Source organism: Amaranthus tricolor, chromosome 14 (assembly GCF_026212465.1).
Source record: "Amaranthus tricolor cultivar Red isolate AtriRed21 chromosome 14, ASM2621246v1, whole genome shotgun sequence".
NCBI classification, from domain to species: domain Eukaryota; kingdom Viridiplantae; phylum Streptophyta; class Magnoliopsida; order Caryophyllales; family Amaranthaceae; genus Amaranthus; species Amaranthus tricolor.
Window position 1 is genome coordinate 6,845,390 of NC_080060.1, and position 14,645 is coordinate 6,860,034.

Below are 14,645 nucleotides of genomic sequence, written 5' to 3' on the forward strand. Positions count from 1 at the left end.
AGTTGATAATGTTTGACATGTCATTTGAATATAAATACAGACTTTGAATATTTAAACACTTACTCGTCTCTTTGGAGCCATCTGATTAAACACTTATTCTAGTTGTTTAAGATACTCACTTTAAATTGTCTCACCAATAACACGATCTCATACAAGAAACTTATTATATAAGTGTAGCAACTAATTATAATTGGAGGTATACACCAGTCACCAATTTTATATTAGTCGGTCCCACTTATTTTGCACAATTTTTTTTCCAACAATGGTCACACATTCCTTCATCAAATCTCATTCATAAATTTATTCTTTATTTCTCTTAACTACTCATTTTTTTAATCCATTTTTTATCTTGTTTTCCAACTCAATTTGTTTTTCGGTTATTTCGTTCAATTTTCACCTAAATGTACTTCCTCCGCTTTAAATGAGATCTTATTTGATATATTTTCAATTCACACATACTCTTATTTGTGACTAATTCTTATTCTATAAGGTAAAACATGATCAAGCTAAATCTGTTTGATTTGTCTCAATGCAAAGATTATTATATCAATTTTTAAATTTTTTGTACATATTTAGAGATACTAAGAATTAAATTAATGTATTGTATTGCAGGGAAAAACAAAAATGTTACAGCTACTCTTGTGAGAGATGGTCTCTTAAAGAGACGACCTAAAAACAAAAGGCCCATATTCTTATTTTCTCTTTAATTGGTATTAATTGAGTTGTTTAGCTCATATATCTAATGCGTTTCTGAAAGAGTCTTTATTAACAAAGTATTTGGGAACGGATAAACTAATTTGTGCATTTTGAGAGTGATGTTGAACTCAAATGGACATAGAGTAGAGATCTTGTCAAAAATTGTTATGGACATAGAGTAGAGATCTTGTCAAAAATTGTTACTAGTATTCACAAATCACAAGCACAAGAGATGAGAGGATAGGAGTCACAACTCAAAATTTGACATAGGTGCGATGGGAGGCGCCACATTCCGCTTCATCACACTATTCTCATCATCTCCATTACCACTCCTCCATTGTCGTCGTCCTTCTTTCCTCCTCCTTCGCCATTTTTCTTCTCAGCTTCTCCATTCCCCCCTTCACCCTCCTCTTCATCCTATATTGGCTCCTGTTCTCAACTGTTCACAGCAACTTCACTCTCAATCTCACTCTGTTTGGGATGAAACCCAGCCAATTCTTAACTCTAATTCATCCAATTTTGATCAGCATCAGCATCAACATCAACATCAATATCAACATCCATGGCCTGAGTTCTCAGATTTTCTTTATTGGGTTTTTCGTTCTGGGTATTCTAATGCACCCTTTGTTTCTGATGTTGTTCAATTTGTGGATGCTCAACAATTGTCTCAACAGTTTCTTAACCACGCCATTGCTTGTTTGGGATTCGCTAGAAATCATCCTACTCTCTTATGGTCAGTACTTTCTATTTATCCTTTTATTTGGGTATTTATGCTGAATTCGCCATTGATTAGGTTATCTTTTGTTGATTGTTTTTGTTTGGAAAAAGGTCTCTTCCCAGGGAGGACATAGCGGTGGTGGTTGAGTATGGTTCGCCTTTTTTGTTCAGTAATGCTTCTGCTGCTGCGGCCAGGATGAAATCTTTTCTGCGAGATGAAGCTAATGATGTAAGTTTATTATGTGTAATTTCAGCACAACATCAATTGTTTTTTCTTGCCTTCCATCTTGAAGAAATTAAGTATTCTTGTGTCTTATTGAGTTTGCAAAGAGTAAGCATTTGTGCTTTTTAAATTTGTGGTTTGATTTTGGGAGAATAAATTGTTGGGGAAGTTCCTTTTACAAGTTATTACAACATTGCTTCAAGGTATTATATGATTGAGTGAATGACAACCTGCACAAAGTAATCAAGTTACTATATGATTGAGTAGAAGATAAATTGACTTGATTACATAGAAGGCCCGCTAGTCGCTTTCCATAAGCGTCAATTTCCTTGATTTGTCTGGGTGAACCTCACGAATTACGCTCAAAAGATACTATATATTCTCTCTTGGATTGGCAAGAAGCAAGAGAACCAAAGGTTTTGTGGTTTTATGAACAAGGATCAAGAATCACTTTCTCTAAGGTTGGTGGGCTTAAAGAAAATGCTTGGTTTGAGAGAACTTGCTTACACATTTAAAACAATTCTTGGGTGTTTAAAAATGGATGTAAAACAAAAAATTTTATAGGAAAACTTATGAGGAGTATCCAATGTGTAACTCCATTGGAATAACTACTCATAAAATAGATGGATTGGATTGTTGGGTAGGTTTGGGGTAGTTTTTATAATAGGAAATGCACTATAACAAATAAGGAAATTGTAGTAAATTCAGTTTACAGATAGAGTAATGGTGTAGTGAAGATCAATATCTTAATTGTTAGTGAGTGAGCAATTTGCAGCAATTGACCTTTTACTTTTTATTATTAGTTTAGGTATTGGACTCCGTTACTGAAATTGCAATCTTCGTGAAACAAGTCAATTGTGCAAGTTTGTGGTTGTTCTAGTATAGCCGATTAATTGAGTCTATGTACTTCAATTTGCCGCATTTGTATTCAAATGAAGTTTACTAATTACTAGTTGAAGTTATTTACTCAAGTTTGTGTTAGTAGAATTTGAGCTATTTCCTAAATTGCAATAAATTGCATTTGAGGATGCAAGTTATTAATCTTTATGAGTATGTTCTGGTGAATCGGTCATTGTCTCATTGCTCTAACTTTAATTGATTGATGCCCTTAGAAGTAAAGCTATTGTCTGATTTTACGAAGGAAATGTAAGGTAGCACTCGTGGCATTTTTGAATTTGAAAATGCGAAGGTCAGCTGTAACACAGCATTTCAAGACCTGTGTGGACAATTTCTTCATATTCTCTTGCTTACCCTTTTCTCAAGCATATTGTTTTTTTCTTCTGAATTCACTCCTGACTACCAATGGCCGTCCTAATATCATAAATGTTCGGCTGAAGTAGAAATTTGACTAGTGATACGTAAGTTAAGATAACAAATACTAGGTTATAGGCTATTAGCCTACTTCAATGTTACATATGAAACGTTTTTTTTTTCTTAGTACACAACACATTAATGGGTTTAACTTATTCATTCTTAGTGTTTTTTTTGTTTCATTTTATGAAATAGCTAGCTCAACCAAGTATATTGATTTCATCTTGATACATGTTGTATCTTTTCTTCTTCGAAGCATTAATCTCAATGCATGTTATCAGGTGTTGGATTCCGATAAACCAAGCACGGTTGATCTCATGGAGTTTCTGTTAAGTTATGCCCAGTTGGCTGCTGATCTTTCCGAAAACACGCAAATATACACTCGGGTTGAAACATCTGTGAGGAAATTGTTCAGTGAGTTGGCTAAATCTAAAGGAAATTCTTTAGAGTCTGTTGCAACCACACAGAAACAGTTTTCTGAAACATATAAACAAGCATCAAGATCTTTTGGAGAAAGAATTGAAATGAAGAGAGGAGACTGGATATGCCCAAGGTGAGTCTCGAAGATTTACATTGTAAATTGTAATCCCTTTAGTCCAGGAGAAAGCGGTTGAAATACTATTATGGAATGGCAATAGAACATAGAAGAACTCCAAAAGCTTAATTATGATTGTGCAACACTTTTGTGTTTAACTTTTAGGTTTTCCCCGTTGACACGCAACTGTATTTATTCGTGATCAGGTGTAGCTTTATGAACTGTTCCAAGAATGTGAAGTGCCTTCAATGTGAGGAGCAACGGCCCATGAAATTCATAACCGGTGGAGAATGGGAATGTCCTCAGTGAGCGTCTTAGCTTTTTTCTTAATTACCTTTTTCCTTTCCTTTCTTTCCATGTATCTTAGGCATCTATTCTAACTTCAGACGTGCCTTTTTTTCCGTCTTTCCCCAGATGTGATTTTTTTAACTTCAGTCGTAATATGGCTTGCCTGAGATGTGATTGCAAAAAGCCTGAAATCAATCCATTTATGAACCCCACCTCTGTCTCGCGTTTGAAAGCTGATACCTCCTCTGTTACCGTTAGTTCAGAGGAAATAAAAGAGAAGACTGAGGTAGAGCAACCGTGGTTCACTAAAATTCATCAGTTGGAAAATTCATCTGATATGAACAGTCCTTTATCAGATTCAGATTTGCCCAAGACCTTTAAGGGAGGAGATAGTAGGTTTGCCGAAAGCTCAAGAATGGGCGGTGATGAAGATAACATCACTAGGAATATTAGCCAGCGTCTAGATGAACTTATTGGTGGAAAAACAGAATCTGGGACTCAAACCCATGCTCGGTTCCAGCAACAGAATTCTGATGCAAAGTTTTCTAGTCAGATGGAGAATAAAGATTATGATGGAGAACCAGCTGAAAAGTCTGTAAGATGGTTTGAAACGGCGGCAGAGCTACAAGACATGAAAGACCTATCGAACGATATATCTGATGATGATTTCCCTGAAATAATGCCAACGCGCAAAGGAGAAAATAGATTTGTTGTCGGTAAAAAGAAAGACCGTTCTTTAACTTCTCCGATGAATAAAAGGCGTACGGCAATGGAACAAGCGGGCAATAACAAGTATGTCCCTTTTGTTCCTTTTCCACCTGGTTACTTTGCCAAGAATAAACCACAGGAGGGTTCAGAGTTTACTCAATCGAGCGCACATACTGGCTCAATCAACTCAGCTTTCAGAGACGCGGGGGACGACATAGAAGATAAAACAAGCACGGTTTTGGAGCCACCCAAGAACAATCAAAATCCGACATCTTTCGTTTTTCAATCCAGCTCTCCTGATGAGAATTCGAAACATCAGAGCACAAGCGAGATCAGGGACTCGTGGAGAAGGAAAAGTTTGGAGGGGTCAGCAGTAAAAGAACCGGATCCATTGGACATGTCGGAAGAAGCAAAGGCAGAGAGGTGGTTTCGACGTGTTGCTCAAATAAAGGACATTTCAGAACTGAGCGAGATTCCTGACGAGGATTTCCCTTCAATAATGCCTATGAGGAAAGGAGTGAACCGATTCGTAGTGAGCAAGAGAAAAACACCATTGGAGAGACGGTTGGCTTCTGCACAATCTCGAAGGAACCTTCCGGATGTGAGCTCTGATCCTAAGAGGAAGGAAACGGACTCTAGTTGAGAATGCACACGAAGACATGATTAGGTTTTGTGCTTGGATTAGATGATGCCAATGTGTGGTGTTGTGTACTATACATAAGCTGTGATGCATTAGACATTGTGCATTCAATTCATGAAGATAAAGATAATTTGGTAGCTAAATTTCTTATAGCTAAAAATTTATGTAAATCGAGAATTATGGGTTAACTTAGTGACTAAGGGCTTTTCTTTTACCCATGTAATAGAGGTTCAATTCTTACCGTCTACCGTTTAATCATAAAAAATATGTAAGCATTGTGGCAGACTCAAATAAAGGGATTGTCATCGAACAAGCCAATTCATTAGTTGATCAAATAGAAAATAAAATTATAAAGTGCCTATAAAAGTAGCGATATTTTTTCTGTCCTACTTAATATGATGCAACTTTTTTGTGTTTTTTCTATTGATTTTATTAATATTTATTATGTCCATAATTTCACATTCTTTATTTTTTTTCTAACAAACTCAATTCCTTTCTTTATTTCATTTACATATTTATTTTTATTAGTTTCTTTGAAGTATTATTCTCTTAATAACAATCAATAAAAATTAAAACCTAGAGAAATTAGTAGGACTTGGAGTACTATGAAGTATTTATTTAATTTTTAATGATTTAGGGTAGGCTTGACAATTACTACATGTAAGAAAGAAAATATTATTACTTATTCATTTATTTGTAAGTAATAAGAATTAATTCCTTGTTGAGGACGTTTGTATACTGCGGTCAATAGGTCATTGTTACTTTTATGGCTCGTTTAGTTACTGTAATTAAACTGTAGTAATGAGAATAATTTATAATGTAATTTTTTATAATACTTACCACGTTATTTTCTTGGTAATGAAACTTCGATCATAAAAAAAGTTTTTTTATCCAAATTTTTCATTACCTCTTAATACCGCATTTTAAAATGATAATACATTTGAATAAATTTTGTAAAAAAAAATGAAATTGTTAATGTAAAACAAACAAAATTATAAAACTTATCATAAGATATTTCTATCAAATTTACATTAATTATTCATTATTATTTTTATAATTTAATGCCAACAATCAAACAGGTTATGATTCAATGTAAACCGGGAAGAACCACACAAAATTTTGAATTGTAAAAGTAGGTCCCTCCAGCTTGTCCAAGTGAGATTGAGTTCAACGAATAACGAGAAACAAAAGGTCTCTGTATGGGCAACGTGGCAATAAGTTCATCTCTCATTACACTTGGACTTTCTCGACCTAATTAAAACTCTAGATAAGGGGTGCTTTGTTTAGCAAAATAGAACTCCGTTAATTTTAGTTTATTTTGTTGCAAATAAATAATTAAATAGTCAAATCATTTTATATTATTATTTAGTAAATTGTCTAGTTAAAACAATTTTATAAATTCTTGTATGAGACGGTCTCAGCGTGAGACATATCTCATATTTGAAATAAATAGCCTAATAATAAAAACTTTTAGCTTATGGGCTTCTTGTTTTGAACTCATCTCACCGTGAGACGATTTCATATAAGACAGGCTGAAATTTTTTATATTAAAATAAGTTATTTTTGCACAAGTTGTTCTACCAGCGTGTTTAATCTTGACTAATCAAACCAATTTTAATAAACTTAAGTGATCAAGTCAGCTACTCCAATCAGCTATTAATCATTTATCAAACACCCACAATTATATATATGCATGTACTAGTAGGCAATACATCATATCAACACAACATCATTTTCAAAAAGAATCAAATTCTCTTCTACTAGCATCGGGTAGTATTTTCCCAATCTTTTTTTTTTCTTTTACGAAAAAGATAAGGATTAAGTGAGATTCGATCTCAAATCATTTTCTTAAAAAAACGATATTTACTTCAATAGAGATAAAATCCGATTCTCTCTTCAATCTGCATTTAATAATTTAATACCATGCATTATTATTCCTAGGTAGCTTAACTTAGCTCTTATAAGCTTGCTTGTTCAAGACTTCAATTAATGCTGATAGCTAGAAAAAGATAAAATGGGGAGTAATAATAAGCAATCAAGATTAGTAGAATTAGGAAGCATGATAATATTCACAATCTTAGACATTGTTGATTCAATATTATGCATAGTGTACGCTTATATTGATCACTTCTTGGAGACGGACACGCCGTCTCCCTGCTACTGCCTGCAAACCTCTGTCTCAGATTCAGATTCAGACTCAGACTCACTATATGGGAGGATCAGAAAGCCTAATTCTTTCAGAAAATTGGTTGGTTTTATAAACCCCAACAATAATAATAGCAACAACAGGATTTTGCATAAATCTATTAGAAATCATGATTCTACCAAACGTACTTGTTGGTCAGATTGTAGTTGTGCTTCTTGTGCTGCTTGGATTCACAATAATTATAATGATGCTCATCGCCTTCGCCTCCATGTGGTTGTACAACAACCAGGTAAATATGGCATTTAACCTCTTTTTTAACCGTTTCTTTAATTTTACTATATTTTTTATTTTGCGTTATTTTAGATTTGCTATATTTTTATTCTTTTTTATATCGGTTTCACATTCTAGCTATATTCTAGATGATGGTTGAAGCTTTGAGTATGTTATATTTTTATGTCCTCTTGAGATTGCTCCTCATAGAATGGAATATATAGATTTAAATATTAAAAATATAAGTATGTTAGCGTTATATTGTAGGTGAGGTCATGTCTTATTAAGGGTTAATTATGTAAGTATTAAGTATATTTTAGTGTAGGAATTAAAACAATAACCTAAATTGGTATATAGGTAGGAATGCTAGAGTATCATACATACTAATTAAATTGTTGGAAAATGACAAATATGATCCTATAAAAGTCTTAAGAAAAATAAGATTATTTATTTTAGTAGATGATAGTTGATCACATAACAATATTTACTTAATTTATAATTTGGTTTTTTTTTTTTATATTGAAGCTAAATTGGATTAAACATTTATATAATTTATTATAGTAATTCTATATACCTAATATAGAATTTTGATATATTTAATTGAATGTAAAAGTGATATATTCGATAAATATATAAATAAATCAGTATGAATTTTTGCTTTAAAAAATCACCATAATATATACGTGCATTATTCTTTGAAGCTATATTTTAATATATTTTATACGAATAAATTCGTGCATTGCACGTGTATTACAGTAATATTCTATATTGTATTCAAGGCTTTAATTATGAGCTTAAACCTTTGGTTGAGTTGGTTCCTAAACATGGCATCACTTTCAGTGGTTGACGTGATAAAAAGGTCATGAGTTTAAATCTCAACTACCGTTTAAATTCAAGTTTAATAATTTTCGTGCAAACTATGAAGAGGGCATATAAGGGACGTGTTAAAATATATAACATATCATCGCTGCTTAAGCTTTTTTGTTAAATTGGCCGGTTATTTGACAGATATTGTTCAGAGATAATAATAAAATAAATTCAATTAAACGAACTAAAAATAGTATATGGAGCAAAATCGGCATGGAGTATATATACTCTATCATCTTATGTATAAATTTAGTATCTTTCTTCTTACATTTCACATATTTTCTCCGTCCATTCTTTCATTATGAATTAATAATATCACAAATTAACGAGAGTAATTAATGAGTATGTTGTTTTTGATATGCAGAAGAGAAGAAAGTCATAGAAAATGTGATATTCTTGCATGGATTCATGTCTTCCTCATCATTTTGGACAGAAACAATATTCAGTCATTTCTCTGATCATACAAAAAACAAGTACAGATTATTTGGTGTTGATTTATTGGGATTTGGGAAAAGTCCCAAACCAAGAGAGTGTTTGTATACACTGGAAGATCATTTAGAAATGATTGAGGAATCAATCATTTTTTCTTTTAAATTGAATTCCTTTCATTTAGTTGCACATTCAATGGGCTCCATTCTTGCATTAGCTTTGGCAGCTAAGTATCCTGATTCTGTCAGATCCATAACCTTGATTGCACCTGTAAGTACTTCTATTTGGTTCTAATTAGAGGTGTTCAACGGGACGGGTCAAATCAACAGGTCAAGGATCGGTCACATTTTTACGGGTTATTGGCGGATGGGGTCAATAATAGGTCGGGTCATTAATGGGCCTTAGTGTAATGGGTTGGGCCAGGTCAGTTGGATAATTATAGAAATTGGTTGAAAAAAAATCACCACTTTTTATAAATGTTTTTATATGGTATTATTATATAAATAAGTGAATTGACTCAATAGGCCATAAAGTAGAATAAAAAACTATTATATCAACTTTTTAAAAACTGGTCAAAGTGGGTTAAATGGGCTTAGACCCGCCCTGGCCCCTCTAAATTTGACATGACCCGCCCCGCCCTAGTCCGTTGAACACCTCTAGTTCTAATGTACTCATCAATGTTGGTAAACTTGTAGTGGTTGTCTCACTATAACAAAATTAACTTTTCGCGACATAGGATTTAATGACATTAAAAAAATATCATTGATTTAATTTTTAATGTAATAATAATTGGTTTTTATTTTAAGTTCCACTATAAAGTGATTTAGTGACATTTTATTTGGCCTTTAGTGATATATGTAATTGTTATTATATATAGTTTATAGTGGCATTTATGAAAAACGTCACTCGATCCTAGCTATGTTGCGAAAAGCTATAATATGATTTTTTTTATTCTGCTGCTAAAGGATCCAATAAATTTCACTAAATCTAATATATACCATTTTAAATATAAAATAATTTCATTCAAATTATATGTCACTAAATATATCCCACTAAACATATATTATGTTGAATTGTCTTTGAAAGTCAACTCCTATAGTAATATGCATGCAATTTTAGTTTTTGATTGTTGCATTATTAGTCTGAGCCATTCAATTTTCTTTTTGTTTGAATAATTATTGAAAATAAATAAGATACTTATTGTTAGGGTTGCATAGGGGTATACAGAAGCGTATATTAATCGAGAAATATATATATATATATATATATATATATATATATATATATATATATATATATATATATATATATATATAAAAGGGTATAAATGTAAGATAAGAGATAGAAGAAATGCACAAATGTATATAAATATAAATTTACTATATATGTAGTGCGAGAGAAATTACAAGAATTTAAAGTAATACAATAATAAAGAAAATAATAATTCTCACAATTGAACTCAAAATCTTTTCTAAGAAGTGGAAGTTATTCTCCAATTAAAATATTCGATCCTTTTATATTATTTTTAATAAAAACTAATAATAATCTCAAACTTGATATATATGGGTTTATAAAAATTTTTATATTATCAAATTATTTAAGTGATTGGTTTTAAAACTTAAAAGTCAATCACTATAGAATTAGTCAAACATATATACTGCATCACATTAATATATAGCTCAAACGAGTTCTTGTAAGTGGGAACGTAATAGAAATATATAACTCAGTATGAGGTTGTATTCATTAGTTTAAGCTATTGATTGAGTTGATTTCTTAACTATTGTATTCTGCTTTTCAGCCTTACTTCCCTACTTGTGATAAAGAAGAAGAAGAAGAAGCGAGCCTATTTATGTTGAGGAAAGTAGCTTCAAAAAAGTTGTGGCCACCATTAGTTTTTGGTACATCATTAATGTCTTGGTATGAGCATTTGGGTCGAACCGTATGTTTCTTCATTTGTAAATACCACAGAATTTGGGAATTTCTTTTGAAGCTCCTCACTCGTACAAGGTATCTACTGCTAAAAATGTTTAAATCAGAATTTTTCATGTAAATTATTATAATTTTTCTAATTTAATATTCAATTTATTATTTTGGTGAATTACCTACTATAGCAGACAATCGGGTTATCCTAGTTTACTCTAGGAAAATACCCCTAAAATTGGAATTATTCATGGTTAATCAATAGGGAGGATTATTCTAGATAATTTTTCCTTTTTTAAAATGATTTTGTAACTTATAATGGTTAGATTTTAAGAGGAAAAATATTTTTGAAGTACTTTAGATTATTGAAAAATGTTATAAAAATCAGGTCGGATTTTTATAGGATGAATGAATAATAACGAGTTTTTATCAAACCGTCTTACTATGAAATGAGCCCATATATTTAACTTATTTTTCTAATTGATCATTTTAAAATTGTAAGTGATCCCTTTAAGACTAGATAGTTGATCACTTTAAAACTATAAGTAATCACTTTAAGTTACAACTAATCATTTTAAAACAATAAATATACAATGGGTCAGCCTGATAAAAAGTATATTATTTGAGAATTTATGAATGAAAAGTGAAATTTTAATAAATGGATCACCTAAAATTAAAATTTTAGGATTAACTTACAAAATAATAATGGTAACTTACAAAATATATATTTTTTTTAATTTCATAGGGACCTTCATTTCTTGATAATGGACTCAACTAAGCATACCCATCATTCAGCTTGGCATACCATGCATAATGTTATTTGTGGAAGTGCAAAGAAAATGGAAGAATATTTAGCAACATTACAAAAAGCAAGGCTTAAAGTTATAGTGATCCATGGTGAAGAAGATCAAATTGTCCCAATTGAGTGTAGCTATAACATTAAAATCAAAATTCCAGATGCAGATATTAGAATTATACCCAACACTAATCATATTACTGTTGTACTTGCCCAAATTAAAGACTTCACTCAACAACTAGAGCTTATTTGGATGTAATATCTACTTTTTTATTAATCAGTACGAGACTAGAGTTGCATGATCTATACCTCTCTGAGAACCTGATTAAGGATAAGGAATTGTTAGAGGCACTTTATTCATGTCTTAGACTACTGAAACCTTTCGCTTACCAGTTGGTGTTCTTATTTTTGTCTTTGCCTTTTACATATCATTCTTTTGCTCGTTTTTTACCTAGTTATTTTTAGTTTTATTTATATGTATTTTATTTATTTCTAACTTTATGATTGAGGGCCAAGCTTGTATAATAAGATGGAAGTTGACGGATTCAGTTTCACTCACTTCTTTTCGTATCAGAAACCTATCGTTTTGAGGATCAATCTAGATTTGGGGGACTCTTTGGCCGCATCCTCCTTAATGGGTATGGATTGCCGCCTTCCTTCTCTCCTCAGACACTGATCATAGTTTTCTATGGGCAGAATACACCGAGTACAATGATGATGATGATCTTTTGGGTTGTGTTCTTATGGGCAGAATACACCGAGTACAATGATGATGATGATCTTTTGGGTTGTGTTCTTATGGGCAGAATACACCGAGTACAATGATGATGATGATCTTTTGGGTTGTGTTCTTATGGGCATAAATTTAAGCTATGTGGGTCGGTCTAACACAATAAGAGGGTTAGTGATTATGGAACGTGTTAGTATTTGGCTAATGACAAGTTTATCTAACGATAAATGGTGGAGTCTAAGAGCTCAAATTAGGTTCTAGTTAAGGATGAAAAGTTTTTCTAATATTCCTTTACCGTTTCTAGGTTTAGAAGTTTTATATTAGCTATCTTAAATTAGAATCGAAGTTTTCTTAGCCTCAAGCTCTTGCCATGACCTTCAACTTGTTGTGCGACAGCGGAAGCAAAGATCGAAAACAATAATGAAACAATAAAGATTGAAACAAACAATAAAGAAAATCACATCGAGAAATTAACGTGGTTCACTATCAACGTGATAGCTACATCCACCGGCACCGAGAATAAACTTTTCACTATAAACCGGGAGATTACAAGATGAACTCGAGAAACCACAACAATGGCTCTCCAAGATTTTTCTCTCTTAGTTTTCCTCACTTTGTGTTTTGCATTGCGTCTTTTTCTAATTCTAATTACTTGGGGCCTTTATATAGTATACCTCATAATAAAAAGAAATTAGGGTTAAGAAAATACAAAAAACCGTCAAAGACTAAGAGTAACCGGCCAAAAACGTGCCAAGAAACCGCCATTACGCGAGCCGTGTAAACTACGCGAGCCGCAAATCAGAGGCAGAACACACTCCGCGTCCCGCGGACTGGGACAGCAGATTCTCCGCGCCCCGCGGACCTTCCTCTGCCTGGCAACTTGTTCGAGTCACTATATTTCAACAATCTCCACCTTTACGAGAACACGTAGTCAACAACTACCTCATCAAACCATAGTGAAGCAAAACCATTTTCAAGCCAAACCCGATGCAAAGCTCAAACATAAGCCATACATCCCGACAAGTCTCCAACCAAGACCCATCTCGATAAGTCTTCAACTAAGACCCATCACATACTCGTTTCCAAGTATAACAACTCATAACGCTCAACTAGCATCACAAGTTCACTCATAATGCTCCATCTGCATCACGAGTACACGAGGCAAGCTCCACCTTGAGGTTGTGCACACCTCCACCTGTGAGCTCCCTCACACCGCCCCTAAGGGCCTATGCTAATGAATCCAGCATAGTAAAGAATCTACTAGGACTGTCAGACCATCCTACCTTCTTTACCTCTATCTTCATGTACGTGCATTCCGAATGAAATCTGACTACACTGTGCTTCTCCCAAACATCAAGTACCAGATCACTAAACACACAATCGTAGTACACAAAAGCCAACCAAGGTTGATCACAAAGAACCATCACCGAGATCAAGACATAATCAAACTCAGCGAACACAACCTAAGCTTTAACCGATGTAACAAAGCACTTAATATCATTCCCGTACATAAGAAACACAACAGCTAATCCAAGCAAACCGTAGAGAGAACAAATCTCTACCTGCCAGTGCCCTCACCCAGGTTGAGTCACAAACCTACAAATGACACTTCTAGCATGCGCAAAACAAGTACACATCACAACATACTTCAAACACCGAACCATTACTCTAGACATGTAGACCGACTTAGTCTCAAAATGAGGTGATGTAATTGAGCTATGTAACACTACCAGTCCATACAACAGTTCCCACACTCTGCTCATATGTAAAGTCATAGCAAGCCATTGCGTCCGCTCACTATACTCTACTACGTGCTCATAAGTTGGTGGTCCAAGTGACTCCACAAAATTGGCTACCAACCTTGCCAATCCCACAAGGTTCAATGCATAACTTACCACACTTACAGCAACCAAAACAACACTCCCTACAGCCAACCTATTAGACTTCTCGAGAACACATATAGGCTTTTTTTGAAACCCTTTAGATCGGCGGAATGTTCCCTGTACTGACTCTTTTAAACTATCCACAGAGATAAAGATAGCACCAGAAATCACAGTCAGAGAGATACCTGGGGTAGCATCAGCACCATCAATTTGGGGTTGAACTAAAATGGATAAGGAGTTAACCTCATACTCCACCTCAAACTCGGTACCACTATCACCATAACCAGCTGCTGCAAATATGAGATAGCACGATACCCTACTGAACCACACCACACACATACTGGGCACCTCTAATCCCGTACGTAAACCCCGATCGAACAAACTAATCCAGTATCTACTCAACAACCAAGTACCAGAGAGCATGCATAAGACTCTCCCTAACAAGGTCCAATTTGCTATTCCTGTAACACCGTTCTGCAATGGTGT

At 33.5% G+C, this 14,645-nt stretch overlaps 2 protein-coding genes across 2 annotated transcripts; both read left to right on the plus strand.

Annotated features, from left to right (window-relative positions):
• Positions 1-817: 817 nt before the first annotated feature.
• Positions 818-5,507, plus strand: LOC130800486 (zinc finger protein VAR3, chloroplastic). Its single transcript, XM_057664052.1, has 5 exons — positions 818-1,429; positions 1,525-1,642; positions 3,229-3,500; positions 3,689-3,787; positions 3,897-5,507. Exons 1-5 carry the CDS (start codon positions 972-974, stop codon positions 5,119-5,121), a joined length of 2,172 nt encoding a protein of 723 aa, XP_057520035.1. The 5' UTR covers positions 818-971; the 3' UTR covers positions 5,122-5,507.
• Positions 5,508-6,710: 1,203 nt separating this feature from the next.
• Positions 6,711-14,262, plus strand: LOC130800487 (probable lysophospholipase BODYGUARD 4). Its single transcript, XM_057664053.1, has 4 exons — positions 6,711-7,553; positions 8,766-9,100; positions 10,629-10,837; positions 11,496-14,262. The coding sequence occupies exons 1-4, from the start codon at positions 7,133-7,135 to the stop codon at positions 11,803-11,805; spliced, it is 1,275 nt and encodes a 424-aa protein (XP_057520036.1). The 5' UTR covers positions 6,711-7,132; the 3' UTR covers positions 11,806-14,262.
• The last annotated feature ends 383 nt before the right edge of the window (positions 14,263-14,645 follow it).

Bases quoted from the DNA above. Each gene is read 5' to 3' on its own strand.
- LOC130800486 (XM_057664052.1), top strand. From the start codon at position 972: ATGGGAGGCGCCACATTCCGCTTCATCACACTATTCTCATCATCTCCA. The intron at 1,430-1,524 runs GTCAGTACTTTC...GTTTGGAAAAAG, and splicing joins AATCATCCTACTCTCTTATG to GTCTCTTCCCAGGGAGGACA. The intron at 1,643-3,228 runs GTAAGTTTATTA...GCATGTTATCAG, and splicing joins TGCGAGATGAAGCTAATGAT to GTGTTGGATTCCGATAAACC.
- LOC130800487 (XM_057664053.1), top strand. From the start codon at position 7,133: ATGGGGAGTAATAATAAGCAATCAAGATTAGTAGAATTAGGAAGCATG. The intron at 9,101-10,628 runs GTAAGTACTTCT...TCTGCTTTTCAG, and splicing joins CCATAACCTTGATTGCACCT to CCTTACTTCCCTACTTGTGA. The intron at 10,838-11,495 runs GTATCTACTGCT...TTAATTTCATAG, and splicing joins AAGCTCCTCACTCGTACAAG to GGACCTTCATTTCTTGATAA.